Genomic DNA, 21,063 nt, shown 5'->3' with positions numbered 1-21,063 from the left:
GTAGAGACTAACAAATTTATTAGAGTATAAGCTCTTGTGGGCTACAGCCCACTTCATCAGATGCACAGAATGGAACATATAGTAAGATATATAGATAGATTAGATATAGATATACATACAGATAAGTTGGAAGTTGCCATATAAACTGTGAGAGGCTAATTAGTTAAGATGAGCTATTATCAGCAGGAGAAAAAAACTTTTGTAGTGATAATCAAGATGGCCCATTTAGACAGTTGACAAGAAGGTGTGAGGATACTTAACTTAGGGAAATAGATTCAATATGTGTAATGACCCAGCCACTTCCAGTCTCTATTCAACCCAAGTTAATGGTATCTAGTTTTCCAGCTATGTCTGTGTGTGTGCTACAGCCTGCCAGTCACACTCTGGCTCTGGGTTATTCTGCAGGGTGACCCCGGCACACTCCAAGTCTTAGATTTCCCCCCAGAACAGTATGTCCTGTACTGCCCAGCCCTCTCCTGGGCAATACAAATTCATATAAAGTCCATTCTTGCTTTAATAGAAATAATACCCCCCCATGGAGTTTTCCAGACACTTCAATTCAAACACACTGGATTTGAAAACACAATAAGAAAAAGGTTATTAACTACAAAGACAGAGCTGTTAAGTGAGTACAAGTCATGAGACATAACAGTCAGAAATGGTTACACAAAAAATAAAGGTTAAACACAACTGGTGCCTAACTTAACAAACTATGTTAAATTCAAAGCAAGGTTTTCTCACGACATGCCTTCAGCAGTCTTACTGACCAAACTTCTTAGGTCAGGACCCCTTCTCCAGTTCAATGCTGATTCCTTTGTCCCTTCTGGTGCAGTGAATCAACGGAGAGAGAGGAGAGGGTGCCTGGGGGGTGTTTTTCCCTCCTTTTCAAAGTGTCAGTCCCCCTCTTGGAAAACATTTCCCGATGAGATTCACGAGACAGAGTCTATAGGGAAGGATGTTCCCTGCTGCTTTTTCCTCACCTGTTGGAGCATCTTTTGTTTTCCTTCCTACTTGATGACTCTGTTTACTGCTTAAATGCAAATGAAGCAGAGAACACATTCCTTTGTTTGAGACAGATCTGATTGCCAGCCTCAGTTTGGAAAATGTGTTAAGAATGCCATACAGTGGAATCTTCTAACGTCACATACAGTGTTGTTGCATGTATTTTATCAGGATAATATTGACCAGCAAATTATGAGTTTTCAAATAATATCTCACAAGGCGTACTTTGTACAAAGATTATTACACTAGTGTGTAGGGTGTGGACACGGGTACATTTTGTCACACTGGCCCACTGTCTCCAACCAATATTGTAGCCCCTTGTGAATGTTTTACTAAGTTGCCCATTCTCACATGGGAGGAGGGGAGCTCTGGGAGAGGTGGGAGGAGGGGTTCCTTCAGGAGAATGGCAGGTTGATGAGGAGTGAGTGGTGATTGTACAGGAGACCGGGCCATTGAGAAAGGGCATAGAGGTCAGGGAAAGGCAGAGTCTGTTCTCCACTTTAATATGTTATAACTAGACAGTGACATGTTTAAAAGGTCTTAAAGCAAACGCAGTGTTAGCTCCTCTGGGTGTCAGCAGTGCTGTATGGCTTCCTGAGCTAACCTCAGGAGGATGATCCAGTGTAGCAAGTTCCTAGGCTGGGATGGAACCACCATAGCTGCTCCTACACTCCCCCTCCATCCAATGCCGGGGGAAAGAGCACATTGACCCTGGCAATCCCCAGCTGTCAGAACAGCCCGTAAGCCATCTTTGCTCCACCACCCCAAAGCTGCCCCAAGCACTTCTCAGCTGCAACTAAGGATCTGGCCCACAGTTTTAGATGGGGAGAAGTGTCTCTGTCATGGCCCTCAACCATCTACTACTTCATATCCCACCCAGGTGTAACTCTCTCTCTCTCTCTCTCTCTCTCTCTCTCTCTCTCTCTCTCTCTCTCTCTCTTATACACACACACACACACTTTCTCTGGGTGTGCCCAAGTCCTCAGGAGAGGAGCCCAGCTTTGATCTGTTGGCAAAGTCTCCTATCCTGGGACCGTTTTACACCATCTCAGGTTAAATATTAGTCACTTGATCAATCCTGTGGTAGTGGGAAAGTCTGGATTAAAATGTCATTCATTCATCCCTTACCAACCACCCAAACTTTACTTTGCCCCCTGCCCATTATGGGATGGAAGTGTGCTGTTGCGTGGATATTGCTGACGTTATACTTGTAAGGGCCTGATCCAAAGTCCTTTGGAGTCAACTTGAGTCTTTCCATTAACTACACTGGGGTTTGGATCAATGAGTCGTAAAACTTGAAGAGGGCTCATGGAGTATGTTATATTCAAGTGCTATACAATTTCTCCTAGTGCGGTGTGTCTGTGGAGTGGGAGAATGTCTCTATGAATAGGAATGGAGTGATCGGTCTGTTGCTAATATGGTAGTGTAGGTTTATGCAAGTGTGGGTAGAGCTGGTAAGTTTGTATTTTCACTATTGCGTAGCATCTCCCACGCAGTGTTTTGTAGTAAGTAATGCTGTACAGTATTGTTATCATGTATTGGAAAGGGAGTGGAACTTTTAAACTTCCAAGTCATTTCTTTTGATCTTGGTAGATAGTTTTGTAAGTTGTAGTGGGCAAAATGAGGTCTGGGTTGGTGGATTTTGCTTTTGAGTTTGGGAATATTTTTTATGCTGTGTTTCAATCATACATCAGAGGGTTTAGTCACAAAAATACAGCTACAAAAGGCAAAACTTTCTCAGAAATACCGCGGTGCTGCTGGTTTCTTAATTAAATGCTACATCCCAGTGACAGTGGGACCCTTCACATCAGCTTCTGTCTTTGAATTCCTCCCCACGAAGAGAGAATCCAGCCATGAACTTTAGGTGCTTTCTAAAATCACTGAGGGGCTCATACTCAGCTCAGCGAGGTTGTTCACGAGCAAAAGGAATGGGGTGGGAGTTAGATCACACAAGTGGGAGTTGCCCACTCGAGAGTAATATTGCCACTCTGGGCAAGTCATTTCCCCTCTCCCATCTCCATCACCTGGATATTACGAGCATTAATTAGTGTTTGTAAAGTAACTTCTCTGAGTGTTTTTTAATTGTCCATCAACAGATTGTGATTGTCAGTGACACACTGAAATGATTTAACAAATAGCTGCAGTGGATAATTGCAGTTAGTTAGAAATATACAACACTCTGATTTTTCAGGTTTAATTGGACACATCAGGCTCATGGCATCTTTCTAGTCCCTGGTTGGATTCTTAGTACTTGAATTTGTTTTACCACGCCTCACAATTATACTAGGTGCCTCCCAGTGCAAGGCCTCCTGCCTTGGAGAGTGTATTCTCTAACTTCACACCTTACACAGTACAGGGACAGCAAGCCAAGGAGCTGTGGGTGGCGGAGGAGAGACTGTTTGCAGTAATAAGATAATGGGATCATTCAGCAAAGCATGTAAGCAGTATGCTGGCACTCTTATTTTAATAGGGCTATTTTGCATATTAGTTATTAATGTCTTGTACAATCAGATGTCTAGGTTGACTCGGTCCTTGTGGGTATCAAGGTAGTAGTGGTACTTCTGTTTAACATAACACTTAGAATCAAGTGTTCGATAAGTATTCATCCGTATGAATGTACCATGTTCTTATGTTTTTATGTTCTCATAAGGTTAGGCCCTGTATATTATTTATTAGGTGTTTTACAATGGTGCCTAGGAACCCCAGGCATGAACCAGACCTGGTTACAGTTTTATCATGGAAATCTTGAATTTGAATAAAATCATTGACATCTTGGAAACAGCTATAAAAACACGTTTGATTAGGCTCCCAAACCAAGTGACATTGCAACCCAGCGCATGGCGTCACAGAACCATTCAGGTTTGGCCCGGCAGCACCTCCATAAATGGAGACTGAGGAGCAGCTGGGCCAAACCTAAGTGGCGTTGTGACCCTATGTGCTAGATTGGAACACCCAGAGCAGGAAGCAGGGCCCAGCCCTCCAGGACAGGAACTGCCCTCTGGGGTAAGTGTCGAGTAGGCTTCCTCTCCAACCCCTCCCCCCCACGGGCCTTATCTTCCAAAAACCTCCACTATACTCTTGCGTATGTTGACGTAGAGAAAAAAACATTATTCGGTGACTTTCCGTGATTGTTTCCAGCACCTCTGCCGTGAAATTTACCAACAGTTTTCCATGCCAAAATCATAGCCTTAAGCAGGACCTCACTGTGCTGGGCACTGTCCTGTATTTATTAGGTGTATTACAATAGTGCCGACCAGCCCTAATCAGGATATCATTGTGCCAGGCACTGTACAAACACAGACCAAAAAGACAGTGTCCGAAATTGGTTGTACTGGACCTATAATAATATCAAAAGCTACAACAATGCATCCGATGAAGTGAGCTATAGCTCACGAAAGCTTATGCTCAAATAAATTTGTTAGTCTCTAAGGTGCCACAAGTACTCCTTTTCCTTTTGTGAATACAGACTATCACAGCTGCTACTCTGAAACCTAACAATAAAATGATGTACATTTTAATGAAAATCTCTCTCAAAATCAAGTAAACCAATTTTCTTTTTAGAATTTGATGGGAGTCATCAAGAATAAGCGTTATTCGTGGTAATAAGCGAAAACGTAGTTGTAATCAAATGGTGTATTAGGATGAGTAATAATGTTTCTTTAACCCCTTTATCTAGAAAGAAATGTTTACACATATCTTCAAATATACCCCAGTCAGCACATGAATGCAACACCTTGTTGGCAGGCACATGGAGGAATCCCTACCCAAAAATGTATTTTCAGAACATAAGGATGCTATAGATAGGGACTGGTGAGTTAATTACACCTCCAGCTCCCAAAGTGTAGCATCTCTATACCGCACATTGCTCTTCGGCAGATCCAGACACAGCTACAGAAGACAGGAGGCATTCACAGCCTGGCAGTGTTGTTCGCTCTCTCCTCTCCTTGCAAGCATGCTACAGCAGGACACAGCAGCCTGCAGTTGTTTCTAAGTGCCTACCTCCTAGTCTCAATGCACGACATGAAGATCCTTATTTGGGCGCTGACACCACGCATTCAGCTCGTGGCGTTTTGTCCTGGTATTTCAGGAGCTTTTACCACTTCGCCATAGCGATAATTGCTTTTGAAAAATAGCAAAGGGGAGGAAATGGCCCTGTCACTTAGAGGAAGGAAGCCCCGCAGGAGTCCAAAGGTACAGACTGTTCAGCAAAAGAGAAGTTTGTAGTTATACAGCGCTGACCTCTCCAGTCATGGAGACTATCTGGGGCTGAGTCTATGGTAACCTGAGGACTGTCTAACTAGCAAAAGAGAGCAGCCTGTGTCACCGCAGCGGGGGTTAGAATGGGAAGACGGCAGAACAGACGATGCCTGACTGCGAGGTGAGTCACACGATGACTTTTTTTCAGGTCTGCATGACTGCTGGAAAGACATCTGGGCTGGACCAAACCCCGAGGGACCTGGAGGAACGTGCACGGCACAGCGGGACCACAGACTCCGAGCTGTCAGAGCTGGAGGACAAAGTGGCATCAGCGGCCGTGCAGATGCAGCGTGCCGAGAGCGAGGTAATAGCTCAGTTATGCAAAGTGGGTGATCCAGCAAGGTCAGGCTAGTTCTTGCATTGTTATTTATTTGTATGATGGTAGTGCCTAGGGGCTGTAGTCGTAGACCAGACCCCCAGCTGTGCTAGGCACTGTACAAACACAGTGCTGGACCAACCACTGAATGCTTCATCATTTACTCAGTAAGAAAATAAACTCTGAATGAGCATTTCCTTTACACTGCCATATTTACAGTGGTGTTCACAGCCATACGCATGGTGTGTATCACTGGCAGCAGGGAAGTTGCAGGCAATTTGCCGAGGGCCCCCAAACCGAGTGGTATCGCAACCTGCAGGTGGGGGATACAGTGCCATTCAGGTTTGGCCTGTCTGGAGGGGTAGGCAGGCCAAAGCTGACTGGCGCCACGACCCCCATTCTCTAGGTCACAACACCAATCAAATTTGGCCCATCTGCCCTTCTGTCTCTGTCGAAGTTCCTTCCCCACTCTGAACTCTAGGGTACAGATGTGGGGACATGCATGAAAAACCCCCAAGCTTATTTTTACCAGCTTAGGTTAAAACTTCCCCAAGGTACAAACTATTTTACCTTTTGTCTCTGGACTTTATTGCTGCCACCACCAAGCGTCTAACAAAATATAACCGGGAAAGAGCCCACTTGGAAACGTCTTTCCCCCCAAAATCCCCCCAAGCCCTACACCCCCTTTCCTGGGGAAGGCTTGATAAAAATCCTCACCAATTTGCATAGGTGAACACAGACCCAAACCTTTGGATCTTAAGAACAAGGAAAAAGCAATCAGGATCTTAAAAGAAGAATTTTAATTGAAGAAAAAGTAAAAGAATCACCTCTGTAAAATCAGGATGGTAAATACCTTACAGGGTAATCAGATTCAAAGCATAGAGAATCCCTCTACGCAAAACCTTAAGTTACAAAAAGACACAAAAACCGGAATATACATTCCATTCAGCACAGCTTATTTTATCAGCCATTTAAACAAAACAGAATCTAACGCAAATCTAACTAGATTGCTTATTAACCCTTTACAGGAGTTCTGACCTGCATTCCTGCTCTGTTCTGCCAAAGGCAACACACAGAGAGAACCCTTTGTTCCCCCCACCCCAGCTTTGAAAGTATCGTGTCTCCTCATTGGTCATTTTGGTCAGGTGCCAGCGAGGTTATCTTTAGCTTCTTAACCCTTTACAGGTGAAAGGGTTTTTTCCTCTGGCCTGGAGGGATTTAAAGGTGGTTAGCCTTCCCTTTATATTTATGACAGTTTCCATCTATAGAGGAGTGGTTGAGCCAAACCTGAATGGCGCTGCAATGCTATGCACTAGGTTGCAACACCCAGAGCGGAGAGCTGCACTCAGTCCCCAGGGAACAGGAGCCACTGCTGCAGAAGGAGTGCAGGGTGGGCTCAGTCTCCAACCCAGAGGGGGCTGAGGGTGGCATGGACCTGGCGGGCGAGGCACTGGGGCCAGTGGCTGCAGCGGAGGTGGCTCCAGAGGGATTAGTGGTGATTGAGATCTGCCCACCTCCCGTGGTCATTTCTGGGGGTGCACCTGTGGGAAGTTATGTGCATTTTTTCTCTTAGGTTTCCAATATAGAGTCTCGAATTGCAGCTCTTAGTGCTGCTGGGCTGACAGTGAAACCAGTGGAAAAGCCAAAGAAGAAATACAGCACACAGGTGAGTGTGTCTGCCTGCAGAGGACATACCCAGCATTCAGATGTTAACGCCAGAAGGGACGGTTATGACCATCTGGTCTGACTGCCTGCATAACCCAGCACTAAAAGCCTCCCCTGCCAGTTCCTGCATCAGATCCTTAACCCAAGTGCTGTCCTACATACAATATAAACAAAACAGCTCTGTGATAACAGTCCCTAGCTCTTTTACAGCACTTGCCATCAGTATCTCTCAAAGTATTTTGCAAAGGAGGGCAGTAGCATTATTCCCCTCTTACATATGGGGAAACTGAGGCACAGATAGGGAAGTGACTTGCCCAAGGTCACCCAGCAGGCCAGTGGCAGGGCAGGAAATAGAAGCCAGGTCTCCTGAGTCCCACTCCAGTGCTCTAGACACTGCACATATATTTACATAATTCTGGGCTGCTGTGCTATCCCCTATGCCCCTTGCCCTATGTTCATAAGGAACTCGTTTACTGCACACTGTCTCCTTCTTTATAAGAAAGAAATCCCAACCATCTGTCACAGGAAATCTTCAGTTTTCCCCATTCATTTTAGACATGAGCTCCTCATCTGCAGCAACTGCTGGCATGTCAGCATACCACCCCTTAAAATTGGGATACGAGAACTTTCCCACCTTCTTAGGATCAGTCGGCCAAGGGCAGCTGAGATCCATGTTGTAAAAGGGGATTTTATCTCCTGGCTGTTGTTATTGGAATTGTGGTGGTGCTTAGAGGTCCCAGGACACCACTGGGCTAGGCACTGTACACATACACACAGTACAAGACAAGCTCTGCCCCTAAAACCATACTGTGACACTCCCCCAGAGTAGCCAGGGTTGGGAGGTACCACGTGCCCTTAGTGGGAAGCAGTCTGGTTTACACCTTCTGTAGATCAGCTCCCTGAAATCACCAACCTCTGGCAACACAAGCACTACCTGCCAGGCCTCTGCAGGCCTCGCTGTCTCTGTGCAGGTGAGCAATGGGCACACACCAAGCCCTCTGCAGTCCCCCACCTCTGCTCCACTGAATTCTCACAACACTCCCAAAGGAACAGCACATACCCGTGCAGGATGGAACTCAGCATCACCACAGCGTTAGCTCTCTCCCTCTCTCTCTCTATAGTGAAAACAAGGACATGTTTATTATCACAGAACAGAGATTCAAATGAGAGTGGAAAAGGATATTGGAAACAAGTAAAACAAAATCATAATGTGCTTTCTGGAGCCAAAAAGTAACTGACGAAGTATTCCCCTATCTCCTCCAAGAAAGCGTACTTACCCCAAGTACTTTCCCTAGTGTTTTTAGCTGGTTTGGTTGGGATCCCTTCTCATAGGATCAAGCCTGCTGATAGGTTGTCCTCACAAACTGAAGGAATGCACAGAATTTCATATGTACCTCAGATATGGTTTCAGAAGTTCAGTGTATTGCCCCTCAGCAGACAAACTCTTGCTGTTTTCCTCTTCCTGTATATTTCCTCTCTATGAAGATTCCACAATCCTTCATTAGCATTCAGCTCAGGCTTGTGAATGGAGGCCCAGTGTGAACCAAGCAAGACTTAATTTACATGTAAACAGACCGATAAATGATTCTTGTCTGAGAGAAAACCTGCTTTTCATCTTTGCTGGTGGCCAGTCCCTAGACCTTAAGAACATAATTTTTAGTGTAAGTATGTAACTCCTTCCTCAACACATGCACACGCATTTCACAATGACATTGATGACCAGTGTGACACTGGCTTTCTGTAAACACCTCACATGACACTTTGATGAACCAGAATGTAAATGCCAGACCCCGGAGCTTCCTGTAACCCTTATGCACTCTGCCAGTTGGCATCAAGAGCTCAAGGGACATACTTATTACAATCTAAATAGACAAGACAGTCAAACATTGGGAGGGGAAACAAAGAGGTGACGTGATTTACCCAAAGTTACCTCACAGGTTAGTAGCAGGGCTGGGACAAGAACCCAGGACTCCTGAGCTCTAACCCAGTGCCCTACCCACAGGATCAGCTATTTGCTCAATGTCACTCTTTAAGCAGTCAGTTAATGTAACTCATAGGTCCCTCGATATCACCATGGAGGATGAGCTGCCATGGAGAAACAGTGCTGCAAATGTCCCAGCTGCTATGGTCAGCCCAATGGACAGCTGTGCCTCTCACTTGTCTTTTGGCACTGAAGAAGTCATAGAAATCTTTTACATTTCTTCTGTTCCAAGCTGTTTATGCTCCAGCCTCCCAGGAACGCAGGTAGCAGTCAAGGGGATCAAAGTACAGACTCTTCAGAGATGGCATCGCCAAATGACTTCAAAGTGAGTATACAGATGTCTCCTGGCTGTCAAGGAGGTGATTAAAACAAACCAGAGAAACCTTGGGTAGTCTGCTCAGGAATGGTCTGGAAAGCCTTTCTCCTCTAAGTCACCTATCTGAACATAAGCTGAGTCTGGAGTGATTCTGGCCGCTACCCTTTGAAGAGGCATCAAATAGCCTGTGTGAAATGGGCTTGGGGGACTCAGCCAATTCCTAACGGACATGTGTCCATGTCACAGATTCATCACAGTCAATAATTGGCAGCTGCTGTTCGCAGACTCGGCAGAAAGGCCAGTAATACTGTCCTCTCATACATAAAGGGCCCTATAGGAGGGTGGCTTGCCTTGGGCTGGAGAGTTTGGGACCAAGCCAACCCTGATAACAGGATGAGCCTTGCCTGAAGGGAACCAGGGAATTTCCTGCAGAAGATGGCTGCAGTGAAGAGGGTGGTGAAGCACTGGAATGCGTTACCTAGGGAGGTGGTGGAATCTTCTTCCTTTGAGGTTTTTAAGGTCAGGCTTGACAAAGCCCTGGCTGGGATGATTTAGTTGGGGATTGGTCCTGCTTTGAGCAGTGGGTTGGACTAGATGTCCTCCTGAGGTCCCTTCCAACCCTGATATTCTATGATTCTATGAGCAGAAGCTCTGGGGGCGGTAGTGAGACTGCAGACCCTGAGACCAGGGGAATGGCTGAAGCTAGGAAGGGCTGGGCGTAGCTTGCTAAGGCAGGAAGGGCTCTGACCAGACCAGGGCATTTGGGCTATACCCCGCTGAAGGGTGTTTAGTTCTGAGCTTTGAGTTAATAAATCAGACCCCAAGAAGGGCTGGGGAAACCCTGCATGGAGTTTATTTGGGGATCCAAGAAGGGAAACAGAGAGGAGGGACTGCATGCAGGACCGTTCTGGGGCCACCAGGAGTGTTGTGAGGTAGCCACTGGGCCACAGACCCAAATTATCCCTGGTCAGCAAAACATGTGCTTACGAGCATGGCTGAATAGGAGTCGACTTAAGCAGACGCGTAAATGCTTTGTTGATTCGGGGCCAAAGCGATTACTCCGGCTCAGAGCTGAGACCTAACGGTATAGCCGCTTAGGGAAGTTTGCACTGGTGCTAGCTGTTCGGTAGCTGACTATAAGGCCACAAATCTGGTACCTGTTACCAATGCTGCATTATTTTCATTCTGAATGTGCAATAATATCTCTTAACCTCTGGAGAATGCAGACTTCTGTATGGTGCACAGCCTCCTAACCATTCACCTTAAGGCTAACAAAGTGCCATCTAAGGTAGCACTAGAATTAGTTCCAGGAGGGCTGTCAGGATTTCTCTTGTCAAATGGAGTTTTGCTTTGGGGAAGAATTAAACAATGATCTTTACTTTGCTTTTTCCCCTTGTGTATCCCGCCCCCGTGTATTCTGGGTACAGTCAGGTAGTAAACACTGCGTTCCCACCGGTACACGCTCCGCTGACTGATTCTGACCGGGATGGGCATGTGAAGGCATGCTGGAGATTGGTATCTTTCCTAAACACAGGAAGAAAGCCTAGCTTTAAGGCTATCCACTGGCCCCCTCATACAGTGCTTTGAGAGAAAGGACACAGTCCCAGAGATTAACAACAACTCTTCTCCTTTCTCTTCTAGGTAATGTCTGTGCCACAGGTGTTAAGGAGAAAATTCAACAGTTCCCTTGAAATTGCCGGTAAAACTTGTGCTCTCTGCTTGTGTCTGAGGAAAGGGTGGGGGTCATGTCCCACCTTGTGGGGGCTGTAAGTCACGGCTGTCCGGCCTCCAGCCATCTTTTTCAGCCAGGGAGCTGGTATGGCAATGGCAGGGGAGTGGGGTTTTAGAAATAGGCCTGCGGGATCTGGGAAGGAAGTAGAGTCCAGTGGCCAGATTGAGGCAAAGGCTAAAAAATCTTCCTGGCCCCCTCCCAGCAGAGAACGGGATTCTGTACTCTTCACTCCCCTAAGGAAATACAGATTGTCAGTATTCCCCCACCTCCTCATGTCTACGGTATTTGCCACTCCCCTTGTGGGTTTTTCCTCTAAGTGAGTGTCTTTACAGTCCCCGGACTGTCACCATTCTGACCTCTTCTCCGGGAGCAGGAGCCATTGCCTCACCCAGCCCAGGGACATCTGCACTACAGCAGCTAGAGGTGTCTCAAAGAAGATGAAGACCTGAAATCCAGCAGCCGTGGCCGTGCGATGGGAAGGTCTCTGGATATGTTATGCCCTGGCAGCTAGCAGCAAGAGCCATTAGGAAATGATTTTTCTACTTCTCTCTTATCTTGAATCATAAGCTTGCAGGAGGGATTGAAGAAAGAGCTGTTCTCCTTCTAGATAAGTGCTGAGTAGGGGAAGGAGCGGCGAGGAAAGGGAAAAGCAATCATTTAATACAGAGAATGAATTTATCATTCTCTTCCCCCCCCCCCCATTAAAAGTGAATTGCAAGGCACATTTCTTGATCTGCATCTCACAGGGGGCAAGGTCCCTTCTCTTTGTTGGTGAAGAGGAGTCATCAGCTCTTCCCCTGAAAGGGCAGCCAGATAACCGGGGTGCTGCACTCCTGGCATGCAGATAGAGCGATGGGGCAATCAGCTGACGTCAGGGCAGGAGTCTAATCCCCCAGGCGCCCCCACAGAGAAACAGAATGACTCTGTATCTCCTTGCCACTCTCCCCTCAGGTCAATGACGTGCAAGGTTGTGCAGGGAAGGACGCAGATAGTGGAAATTGGAACGAGGCGAGAGTGAATGGGAGATTATATAGAGATTCAAAAAGCTGCCTCATTAAGCCTGCTGTTTCTGGGTTTGTAGGGATGTCGGGAGTTCAGAGGGGGACTTGCTCATGCTAAGGAAGTTTCCATAACACCGTGTACCATGCAGTCCTCCTCAATGCGGCGGGCTAACCAATGGGAGTTTACACTTTGCTCCCATATGCCGCAGTGAAGCCCAGTTGGCCAGTCTGTGCCTCGCTGAGGAACGAACCCCTGTAGCTGGGGTTTCGGATGCAGCCATACACCATAAAAATGGGCCACACTCAGCCCTGCTGTAACTGTGCCCCACTCTTTGGAAATCAGCGAAGTGGCATATGCTTACCCCAAGGGGATTTGGGCCCATTGTGACCCTTTACCAAGGAATTGAAGTAATTAACCTGCTATTGGGAGCTTCAGTGCCCAATGTGGGGCCAGATCCTGACCTATGCTAAGGTTTCAGTGGTGCAGAAAGTCGCTGAAGGTGACTGAACTGTGCAGCAGAGGATCCCTCCCAGCTCCTCCAGTGTAGGCAGGCATAACAGGGGCTGAGCTGTTCCCAGAACTGGGCCGGGGAGGACAACAAAAAGCTCTTGTAAGGCTCCCTTTGTTCCTCCCCCTCCCCTTCCCCCCGATGCATTTTGCGCAGCTCCAGCACTCCCGAGGACTTTCCTATCACTAGAGGTGTTTGCAAGGTCTGCCAGGAGCAGAGCCCGCGTGAGAACCAGAGAGCCCACCAGCTTCTCTGCTCTGAGTGCAGGAAGGGAGAATTGGAGATGATACCCCCGCTTTGTCTGATGCTTTAAGCGTAGGAACCCAAGTCTGTGTTTCAATGGTACTGCGGTTTTTATGCAGAATGTTGTGTTTGTCTTTCTCGGTCGCTAAGGACCTCCAGCAAATAGATTTTAAAAGAAAAACCCTTGATCGTTTAAAATTGAGTGTGCAGTCAGGATCAGAACAGTGGTTCCTGAACGGCGGCATTTCCTCAGGGATATCCCTTTTGAATCCTGACTTAGTTTAACAGAAACAAGTCTGTATCCCTGGCCCCACTCCAGTGCCAGTCTATTCCATTCCATTCCACTCCTGTATTCGCAACATCATCAGCTACTTCCTAGTTCCAGCACCTTTCTTGTTAATGATGAGGCATGAGGCCGAGGGGACTTGGCTCGATATTTAGCCAGCCAGCAGGTTGAGCTGGCAGTGCAGACCTTGCCTGATCTTGTGAACTGACTAGATTTGCTGTGGGATCGTTGCAGGAGAGTAAAGGCAGCCCTGCTTTCAAAGAGCAGCCATTTCTCTGACCAGCGTGATACTGGAAATACCTTGTGGAAGCAGAACCCAGCCGTAGTGTGTACGTGAGCCTTTGTTCTTTTGAGCAGAGGGCTCCTAGAAGCACAGTGCAAAAGATGCACCCCAGGGGGTGGATGGGCAAAGCTGGTTCTAAGCCCCTTGTCTGCCATCTTATTTCTGGGCTGCTGCAGGGGGCCTGCTCTAAGCTCCAGCAGCCTCCCAAGGGCTGCCTATGAGCTGTTTACAGCCCAGAATGGCCATAGCAGCTAATCTACGCCCCTTCCAGCCCAGTACCTCTCCTCCAGCCCCAGCAAGCACCTATGCAGGGCCTCTGAGGGAGGAGCCACATAGAATATGAGGATTGGAAGGGACCTCAGGAGGTCATCTAGTCCAACCCCCTGCTCAAAGCAGGACCAATCCCCAATTTTTGCCCGAGATTTTGAACTTACAACCCTGGGTTTAGCAGGCCAATGCTATCCCTCCTCCCCTAACCCCCCCCCCCCCAGCAGCCCTGTGCTGTTCCTCTGCCAGGGGAATTCTCCTTCCCCATCTGCAGTGCTCTTATGGACAGTATGTGCACCTCACGCTGAGGCTGGTGGAGAGTGGCTCCCAAGGAACCACAGCCCTGCCCCAGCACAACCCCATATGTCAGAGCAGCCGTGCCAGCTGAGGATCCCTATGCTAGGAGAATCCCCAGCTGCTGCCGTACAGCAGTCCCTTCTGTGCTGCAGGGGGCATGGGAGGGACAGAAGATCTGGCCCCTTATGTTTCTAATGCACCCGCTGTGGTGCTTAGGCACTCTCATGTCTACTCTGAACAGCAGTAATGAAGGTGCCTGGAATATTTGAGCACAAGTCAAGAGTTGCTGTTATTTCTCTGACTGTCTTACTGAGTTTGACCTGGTCCCACCGCAGTCATGGCACCAGGTCACAAGAGAAGCCACTGGCATAAAGGCTACACAGAAGCAAAGTCAAGGAGAATCAGGCCTTTAGTTGGGAGTTACATTTCCACATGCAGACAGTACAGTCCTGCTGTAAGACAGCCACATGGTGCTCTCACCTGCACCCTGAACACCCTGAGTTGCCTCTTGTCTATGCTGGCCAAGAACCTGTTCTGAGAAATTATCAAGCTGCGTCCAGGATAGCTGGACACTCTACTGTAATAGGTTCTGTGAAGCTGCATCTCAGATAGTCTCCAAGGTGGAGTCATACTGTTTTCCTGAATGGGAAGAGGGGGAATGTACAAATATAAATCAGGAGTCACCTATAGAATAATGAGTACACTGAGGTGAGCTGCTGCCTGAATAACCAGCAGGCTGTTGGTTGAATTGTTCAGGCACATTCATGAAATGTATATACTGAATTATGAATGGAAATAACAACGGTAGCTCAGTGAGTAATTGACACCTCTGACTGATGTGGAATATGACCTGACTCATGGGCTGTTTGCCTCCAATATGAAGGGTCTAATTCTCTTCTGGTTTACAGTAGTGTAAATTGGGAGTAACTCACTGATTACACACCAGTGTAAAATTGCTGTAGGTCAGAGGAGACTCAGGCCCAGAGCAGTGTAAGGAAGCTATTTCAAAAGATCCAGGTGCATTTCCTAGTCACTCACGCGTGATCTAGATCAACACCACCAATGTAAGCTATTTTATCTTTTATTTTTGTAAAGATAGCAATGAATCCTTTGGTCGGAACTCCATTTACCGAGGCTCTTTGACACAAAGGAACCCCAATGGGAAGAACAGGAAAGCAGATCGCATCTTCGCGGTAACCTTCCAGACTCTCACTTATTGACCCGACACGTGATTGGAGGGGTTGCAATCTGCAGAGTCAGGAAGCCGATCAGGGCTGCCATTCTCTGGTCTGGCTCAGCTCAGGGCAGCACCCAAGTGGTGTGGGAGGGGTGTGCAAAGCGATCATTCCTGCAGCTGGGGGTCCTGTCCTGTCCTGCTCCTTAGTGCCAGATTTCCACCCCCTTACACTGAGGGTTGAAAGGAGCGGAGGGTTGCTTAGAGTTCTTGCTGATCAGCCATATAGGGTCTGGGCATTTCACTAACATCAATTAGCACAGAAGTCTTAGTAAACCCTGTATTACTGAGTATTTCACCCCTCTGATGTCGGTCTAAATGTGCATGGTGCCTCCATGGGGGTCCACTGCTGAAACCTATGAGACACCAGTGGTGCCCAGAGACCAGCAACCACTCCTCTGTGGTGTGGTTCAGCCTGCCCACCCTTAGCCAGTGTGCAGTCACTGGAGCCCAGGAGGCAAGAAATTGAGCTGTTGAGTGCAGAGCTGATCCCAAGGTCAGCAACACACAGGAGACTATGACATGGGCATGATGAAAGGAGGCAGTTGGATCTTCCAGGGGTACATCTCCCCCGGGAGCCATACTGGTGGCTTCATCTCCTGCTCCGGAAGGGGCAGAGAGGGCAGCCCACTGTGAGTGGAGATTGCAGGAGAAGGGAAACTGGAAGCAAACAGCAAATGAGATTAGTGAGATTCCTGAGTTTGATCCTGTAGCCCCCAGGTTTTCAGTTCAGTGTCTTGGTGCCTTGCAGAAACCTGTGGTGACACATCGACCCTGAAGAAGATGGAGCTTCCCGACACTGCAATTTTACTAACAATGCCCGGCCTCAGCTCAGAGCTTCACCTTTATTTCCCTCAACACATTTTCTCTTCTTTCTGCCAGCCTCCTCTCCCCCCGAAGGGCTGGACAGAGAGGAGGAGGCAGTCCTGTGGGACAGGGAAATCCTGCCGAGTTGTGCTTACAGAGCTCTGGCTCCACCTCGCTACTCAAGCAACCAACTTGCTGCCTGTTCCTGACAGGATTTCCAGCCCACAGTGTCTGGCAAAGCAGCCCCAGCTGTCACACCACACACCCACTATGTCTCTTCCGCAAGTCTCCATTGCTGTGAAACAAGGATGTCTGTCTGCATTTGAAAGCAGAGTTGTCAAGGCTGGTAGCTGTGAGGGTTAACTCAGTGGGCCAGCTACATGCTGGATGTAGTTCTGGTGGCTTCAGTGGAGTGAGTTTCCACTCTGACATTGGCTTTCCTCTTGGGTTGGTTCAGAGAAGTCAGGGATTGGACCCATCAGTATTCAAGAGTTTGCAGTGGATTTAAGGTGCCCACTCCCCATTGCCTCGAATGGGGGTCACGTGGGTAAAACCCAGCCCAACACTTTGAAAATGTGCTGCTGGACATTTGCAAAGGTCACTCCGCAGCTGTCCAACTTCTGTCCACTCACCCCTCTCCCCCCATGGGCAGGAGCGACAGAAGCTGCCTAAGAGAGGCTTGGAGGCCACCTCAATATTTTAATATGAAAACATTTAGTTTAAGAATGATCCATGTGAATCCTCGTGTGAGTAACATGTCATTGCATTAGGCTTTGGTCATGAGCGGAGGCATGAACCTCTGCAGATACATCCTGCAGCCACCTAACATGGTAATTGCAAATAGCAGTGGGCAGGACCCAGAGTTACCACTTCACAAGAGATTCTGTGCTTTTTGGCATTTTTCCCTTTCTGAAATAGAACAAAAACAAAATATTTTAACATTTCCAGCAGAACCAAATTCCAAAAAAAGTTTGGGGTCAATCAAAACGTTTCATTTCAATAAAACGGAAACATTAAATTCCCATTTCGACCGCAAAACTTTCAAATGTTTTGATATAAAAAATAGTTTTTCGAAAAAATCATCTTGAACTGAAAAATCAAAATGTTCTAGTCCCAATATGTCAAAATTGGACATTTCAACATTATTAAAATGCTTCTTGGGATGTGGAGAAAATTCATCAAAATCAACATGTTTTTCAAAACATTTTGGTTTGACAAAAATTGCATTTTGGGGGTAAAAAAAAACACATTTTGAAGAAAAATTTCCGACTAGCTGTAGTTGTGACTGACTAATGGTATTTGTATCCTCAACCTACAGTTCTTATACCCTTGGGCATGATAGCTGAAATGAACCAATGTGACTTCTCCACAGCTGCTGTATCATTTTTAGTATAATTCATGTAGAAGCTACTTACAGTCTCAAATTCCCTTTAGAAGTCATTTCCATTCTCACTAGTATACTCCAAGTTGAGATCTTGAGTTCTCTTTAAGTTGGCATAAGGCTAGGCCGTTCCAAGAAATAAGTATAGCCCACTGTAAATAATTACCGCTATGTTAGATACCAACTTCCAGCCACTACCATGTCATCAGAGCACCCTGCAAAAAAATAAGATGACCAATTGTATATATCTCACCACTGAGCTGACATCAAGCATAACCCAGTGACCCAGATCCTCATTAGTGTAAGGCAACTCAACTGAAGTCAATAAAATGATGCAGATTTATACCAGCTGAGGACCCTGGTGGTTTTTAAAGCCACAATACAGTACCACTTTGATTATAAACACATCCTCTGCTATGTGCAGTTTCACCTTTAGTTCAGTACCAGTGTATCGGAACCTCATGACGAACCTCGGCAATGTAAAATAAGGCATTATTCAGAACGTAGCTTTCAGGCCATTTTTATATATCTGCTTTCATCCGCCTCTGTCTCTATAACCTGTACATATGCTGAATCTTACAATAAAGCCGATTGTGTGTTAGGAGATCCTAGCACCCCATTTTGCATCCGCCTTCCTCCCTCTTGATCTTGGCAGAATTGTCTGTCTCGCCGTTGACTTTCCTCACTTAACCAGTCAGTGTAACTGCATCGTATTTGCAAAATGCAATTGTTAAAGTACAGGAAATGAAGCTGTGGCATTGAAATAGAGGATTGGGGGGTGGGGGGGAGGGAGAGAATACATTCATTAACCTGGCATTGATCACAAGCCTGTGTTTTCACACTCATTCAGGAGCTACAGAGGAGACGTGTCGAACAATAATGCTGTACATTCCCTATTGACTGCGTTTTGTTATCTGGGTCCTATGCTACTGTGTTTTAAGCACAGGAGCTTCCATAACATCAACAGATAAACAAATGGGATCGATGCATAAAAGGAAATAGGAACAGGAGAAATTCTTTATGATAACCCTTCCCCTGCCCCAACAAAAAAAAGTTTTATTTATTGGTGCATTAAGTTCTTTACTTATTTGAATGGCCACACCTCTGGAAAGACCAAACAAATCACATTCAGATGCTGTGATCTAATTAGGGCTCATGCAGTTTGCAAGCAGGCAGGTTTCATCATGAATCCCATCAGCTGAACTGGTGAAGAGTTCAAAACGGCAAGCTGTAAAGCTGAAAACATTAAAGGATTCCTGGATACACAAAACAGAAGGGCTGTGGTTTATTTTTTCTTTAACAATTGCCTTACGAATTGCGGGATACAACAGTTGATTTATATAGCTTAACTACAGTTATACAGTCATTTCCATGAGAAATATCTTTGCCTCTCAACACTACAGTGCGCTTTCAATTGTGGAATAGGACAAGCACTTTCATAAAGTAACATTTCCTCTTCAAGGCTCTGTTGGCTGAAATATCCCACCCACTATGCCACTGTAGCCAAGACCTTTAGAAACCAGCTTTTCGAGCTGAGCAAAGCATACACTGAGGTTTTGCCCTGATTCTAGTCTTCAGTGTAGCTGGTCCAATACAGTCCCGTTGTAGACAAGGTAAATGGTGTCTTGAACTGGTGTAGCGTATCTCTGCATGAAAGCAGGATAAGCTACACTGGTGACAATTAGCAGCATTACCTTGTTTACACTGGGGTTTTGCAATGGTGCCTGGAAACAAGACAGATCTTTCAGTGTAGAGCCGTGGTTCTCAACCCACGGCCCAATTAGCACACAGCTGTGGCCCTTGTGACATCCTCAGACAGGTAGTATACAGGGTGGATTTGGCCCACACAACACAGAGACCTGCATGTGCAAGGATAAATGGGTTGAAAACCACTGGTATAAAGGGAGCCATAGAGAGAATGCAATCATGCTGCACGGGGATTCAGGATCCAGATGCCTAGTGACTTTAATAGCTCTTATTCATGGATGTCAGCCATGCCTGTATTGAGAGGTACCATACCAGAATATCCATGGTTATTATGAAATAAAAGGAACTGCTCCTTGGAAATTGATACTCTCACCACTGGAGCTTATTCAGTTGCACTTAGTGTTGTACAAATAACTGACTTTTTGGTTCACTAGCAGTTTTGAAAAACAAAAAAATCAGCAAACCAAAAAGTATAAATAAATAAATAAGTAATTTGGGGTCAAGCGGAAAGTTCTGTGCAACCCAAAATAAAAGGTTTTGTTTCAATATTGCACTTTATCGAAACATTTCATTTTGAAAAAGGTGAAATGAAATGTTTTTGATTTTTGCGGAATTTTATTTTTTTCCTTGGCTCAATCAATGCAACTTCACAAAATGTTTCGTTTAACCTGCATCTGCAGTTTTTGCTGAAAAAGAAAATTTTCAGATGAAGCATGTCACCCAATTCTACTTGCCCGATAGTGCTCTTCATCACAAACACAGTCTATTTGCCGGGTTATAACCCCACCACAAGAAATTGAGGAGTAAGGCCTGCAGCATTGACAACCTGAAACATTCAAAAATCCTGAGTCAGATCCTCCAAAAACCACAAGATTCTTTAAAAATCAACTTGGGGTTTGGGACAGGGGGGAGGGGTTGTCTTCCCCTTTCTGACCCTTTAGGACTACACTTACATTTTCAAGGTTTTCCCCACAACCACAAGGATGACAAACAATAAGTAAAAGCTGAGATTCTCATGCAATCACTGGATTCCAGCAGTTGAGGCTTTAAGAGCAAAGCCAAATATTGCGATTCGCACGACAAAATCATGAGAGTTGGCAACGCTGGGCCTGAGATCATTATTGCAGACGGCAGGACTGGCCTCGTTAGAAGGAGCAATTTTAACTATTTGGAAGTACTTTGATACTAAGTAGAACCTGCTGTTTATGTTTATAACGTCTGCATTTCTTATTAATTGCCCAAATGTCTTCTCATTGTCTCTCTTGCTGAGGACAGATTTCCAAAGGAAGTCAATATCCCAACCATTTAATTTTGTCCCTCCGCTTCATATACTAACAGGCCTCCTTCTCTAGCATTTTTCCCCCTTGTTGGATAGAGAGTTTCACTTACTCAGCCAGTAAGTCTAACAGATCTTGATTAAGGCAAACCACGCAGTAAGCAGCGCTCAATTACTCACAGGTGGGCAGCTCATCAAGATGATTTCATCACACATGCCTCCAGTACCGGACAATACAGCTTCAGCTTCCATTTGTTTCACCAAGGTATTGATACCTTTTTGTTATCTTTTCTTATACATGCCTCATGTTAACTCCCCTCCCAGGTTTGGAGTTAGTTCAAATCAGTGTCTTCTGGCTCTGTAATTACTTTATCTTTCATTGGGCCTCACAAACATGATTACTCTGTTGCACTAAGCTTGACTACTTTGCAATTCCTTACACATGCATTGTTCTACTTAAGCTTAAGCTGTTAAATGTTATCAGAACAGATTCATAAAAGTCC

The 21,063-nt window shown here is 46.1% G+C and overlaps 1 protein-coding gene across 11 annotated transcripts in view; it reads left to right on the top strand.

Moving 5' to 3' along the window:
* The window catches only part of MLPH (melanophilin), an 87,252-nt gene extending 69,071 nt beyond the window's left edge, over positions 1–18,181 (top strand). For all 11 annotated transcript variants that reach the window (XM_038422189.2, XM_038422188.2, XM_043505733.1 and 8 more), the window contains 6 exons: positions 5,408–5,563; positions 7,149–7,241; positions 9,454–9,546; positions 11,179–11,236; positions 15,251–15,348; positions 16,141–18,181. In XM_038422189.2, coding sequence (XP_038278117.1) covers positions 5,408–5,563; positions 7,149–7,241; positions 9,454–9,546; positions 11,179–11,236; positions 15,251–15,348; positions 16,141–16,167 — 525 coding nt within the window. In that variant the 3' untranslated portion in view covers positions 16,168–18,181. The remainder of the gene's footprint in view (positions 1–5,407; positions 5,564–7,148; positions 7,242–9,453; positions 9,547–11,178; positions 11,237–15,250; positions 15,349–16,140) is intronic.
* The last annotated feature ends 2,882 nt before the right edge of the window (positions 18,182–21,063 follow it).

Source organism: Dermochelys coriacea, chromosome 11 (genome assembly GCF_009764565.3).
Source record: "Dermochelys coriacea isolate rDerCor1 chromosome 11, rDerCor1.pri.v4, whole genome shotgun sequence".
Classification (NCBI taxonomy): Eukaryota; Metazoa; Chordata; order Testudines; family Dermochelyidae; genus Dermochelys; species Dermochelys coriacea.
This window is presented reverse-complemented; position numbering and strand designations above follow the sequence as displayed.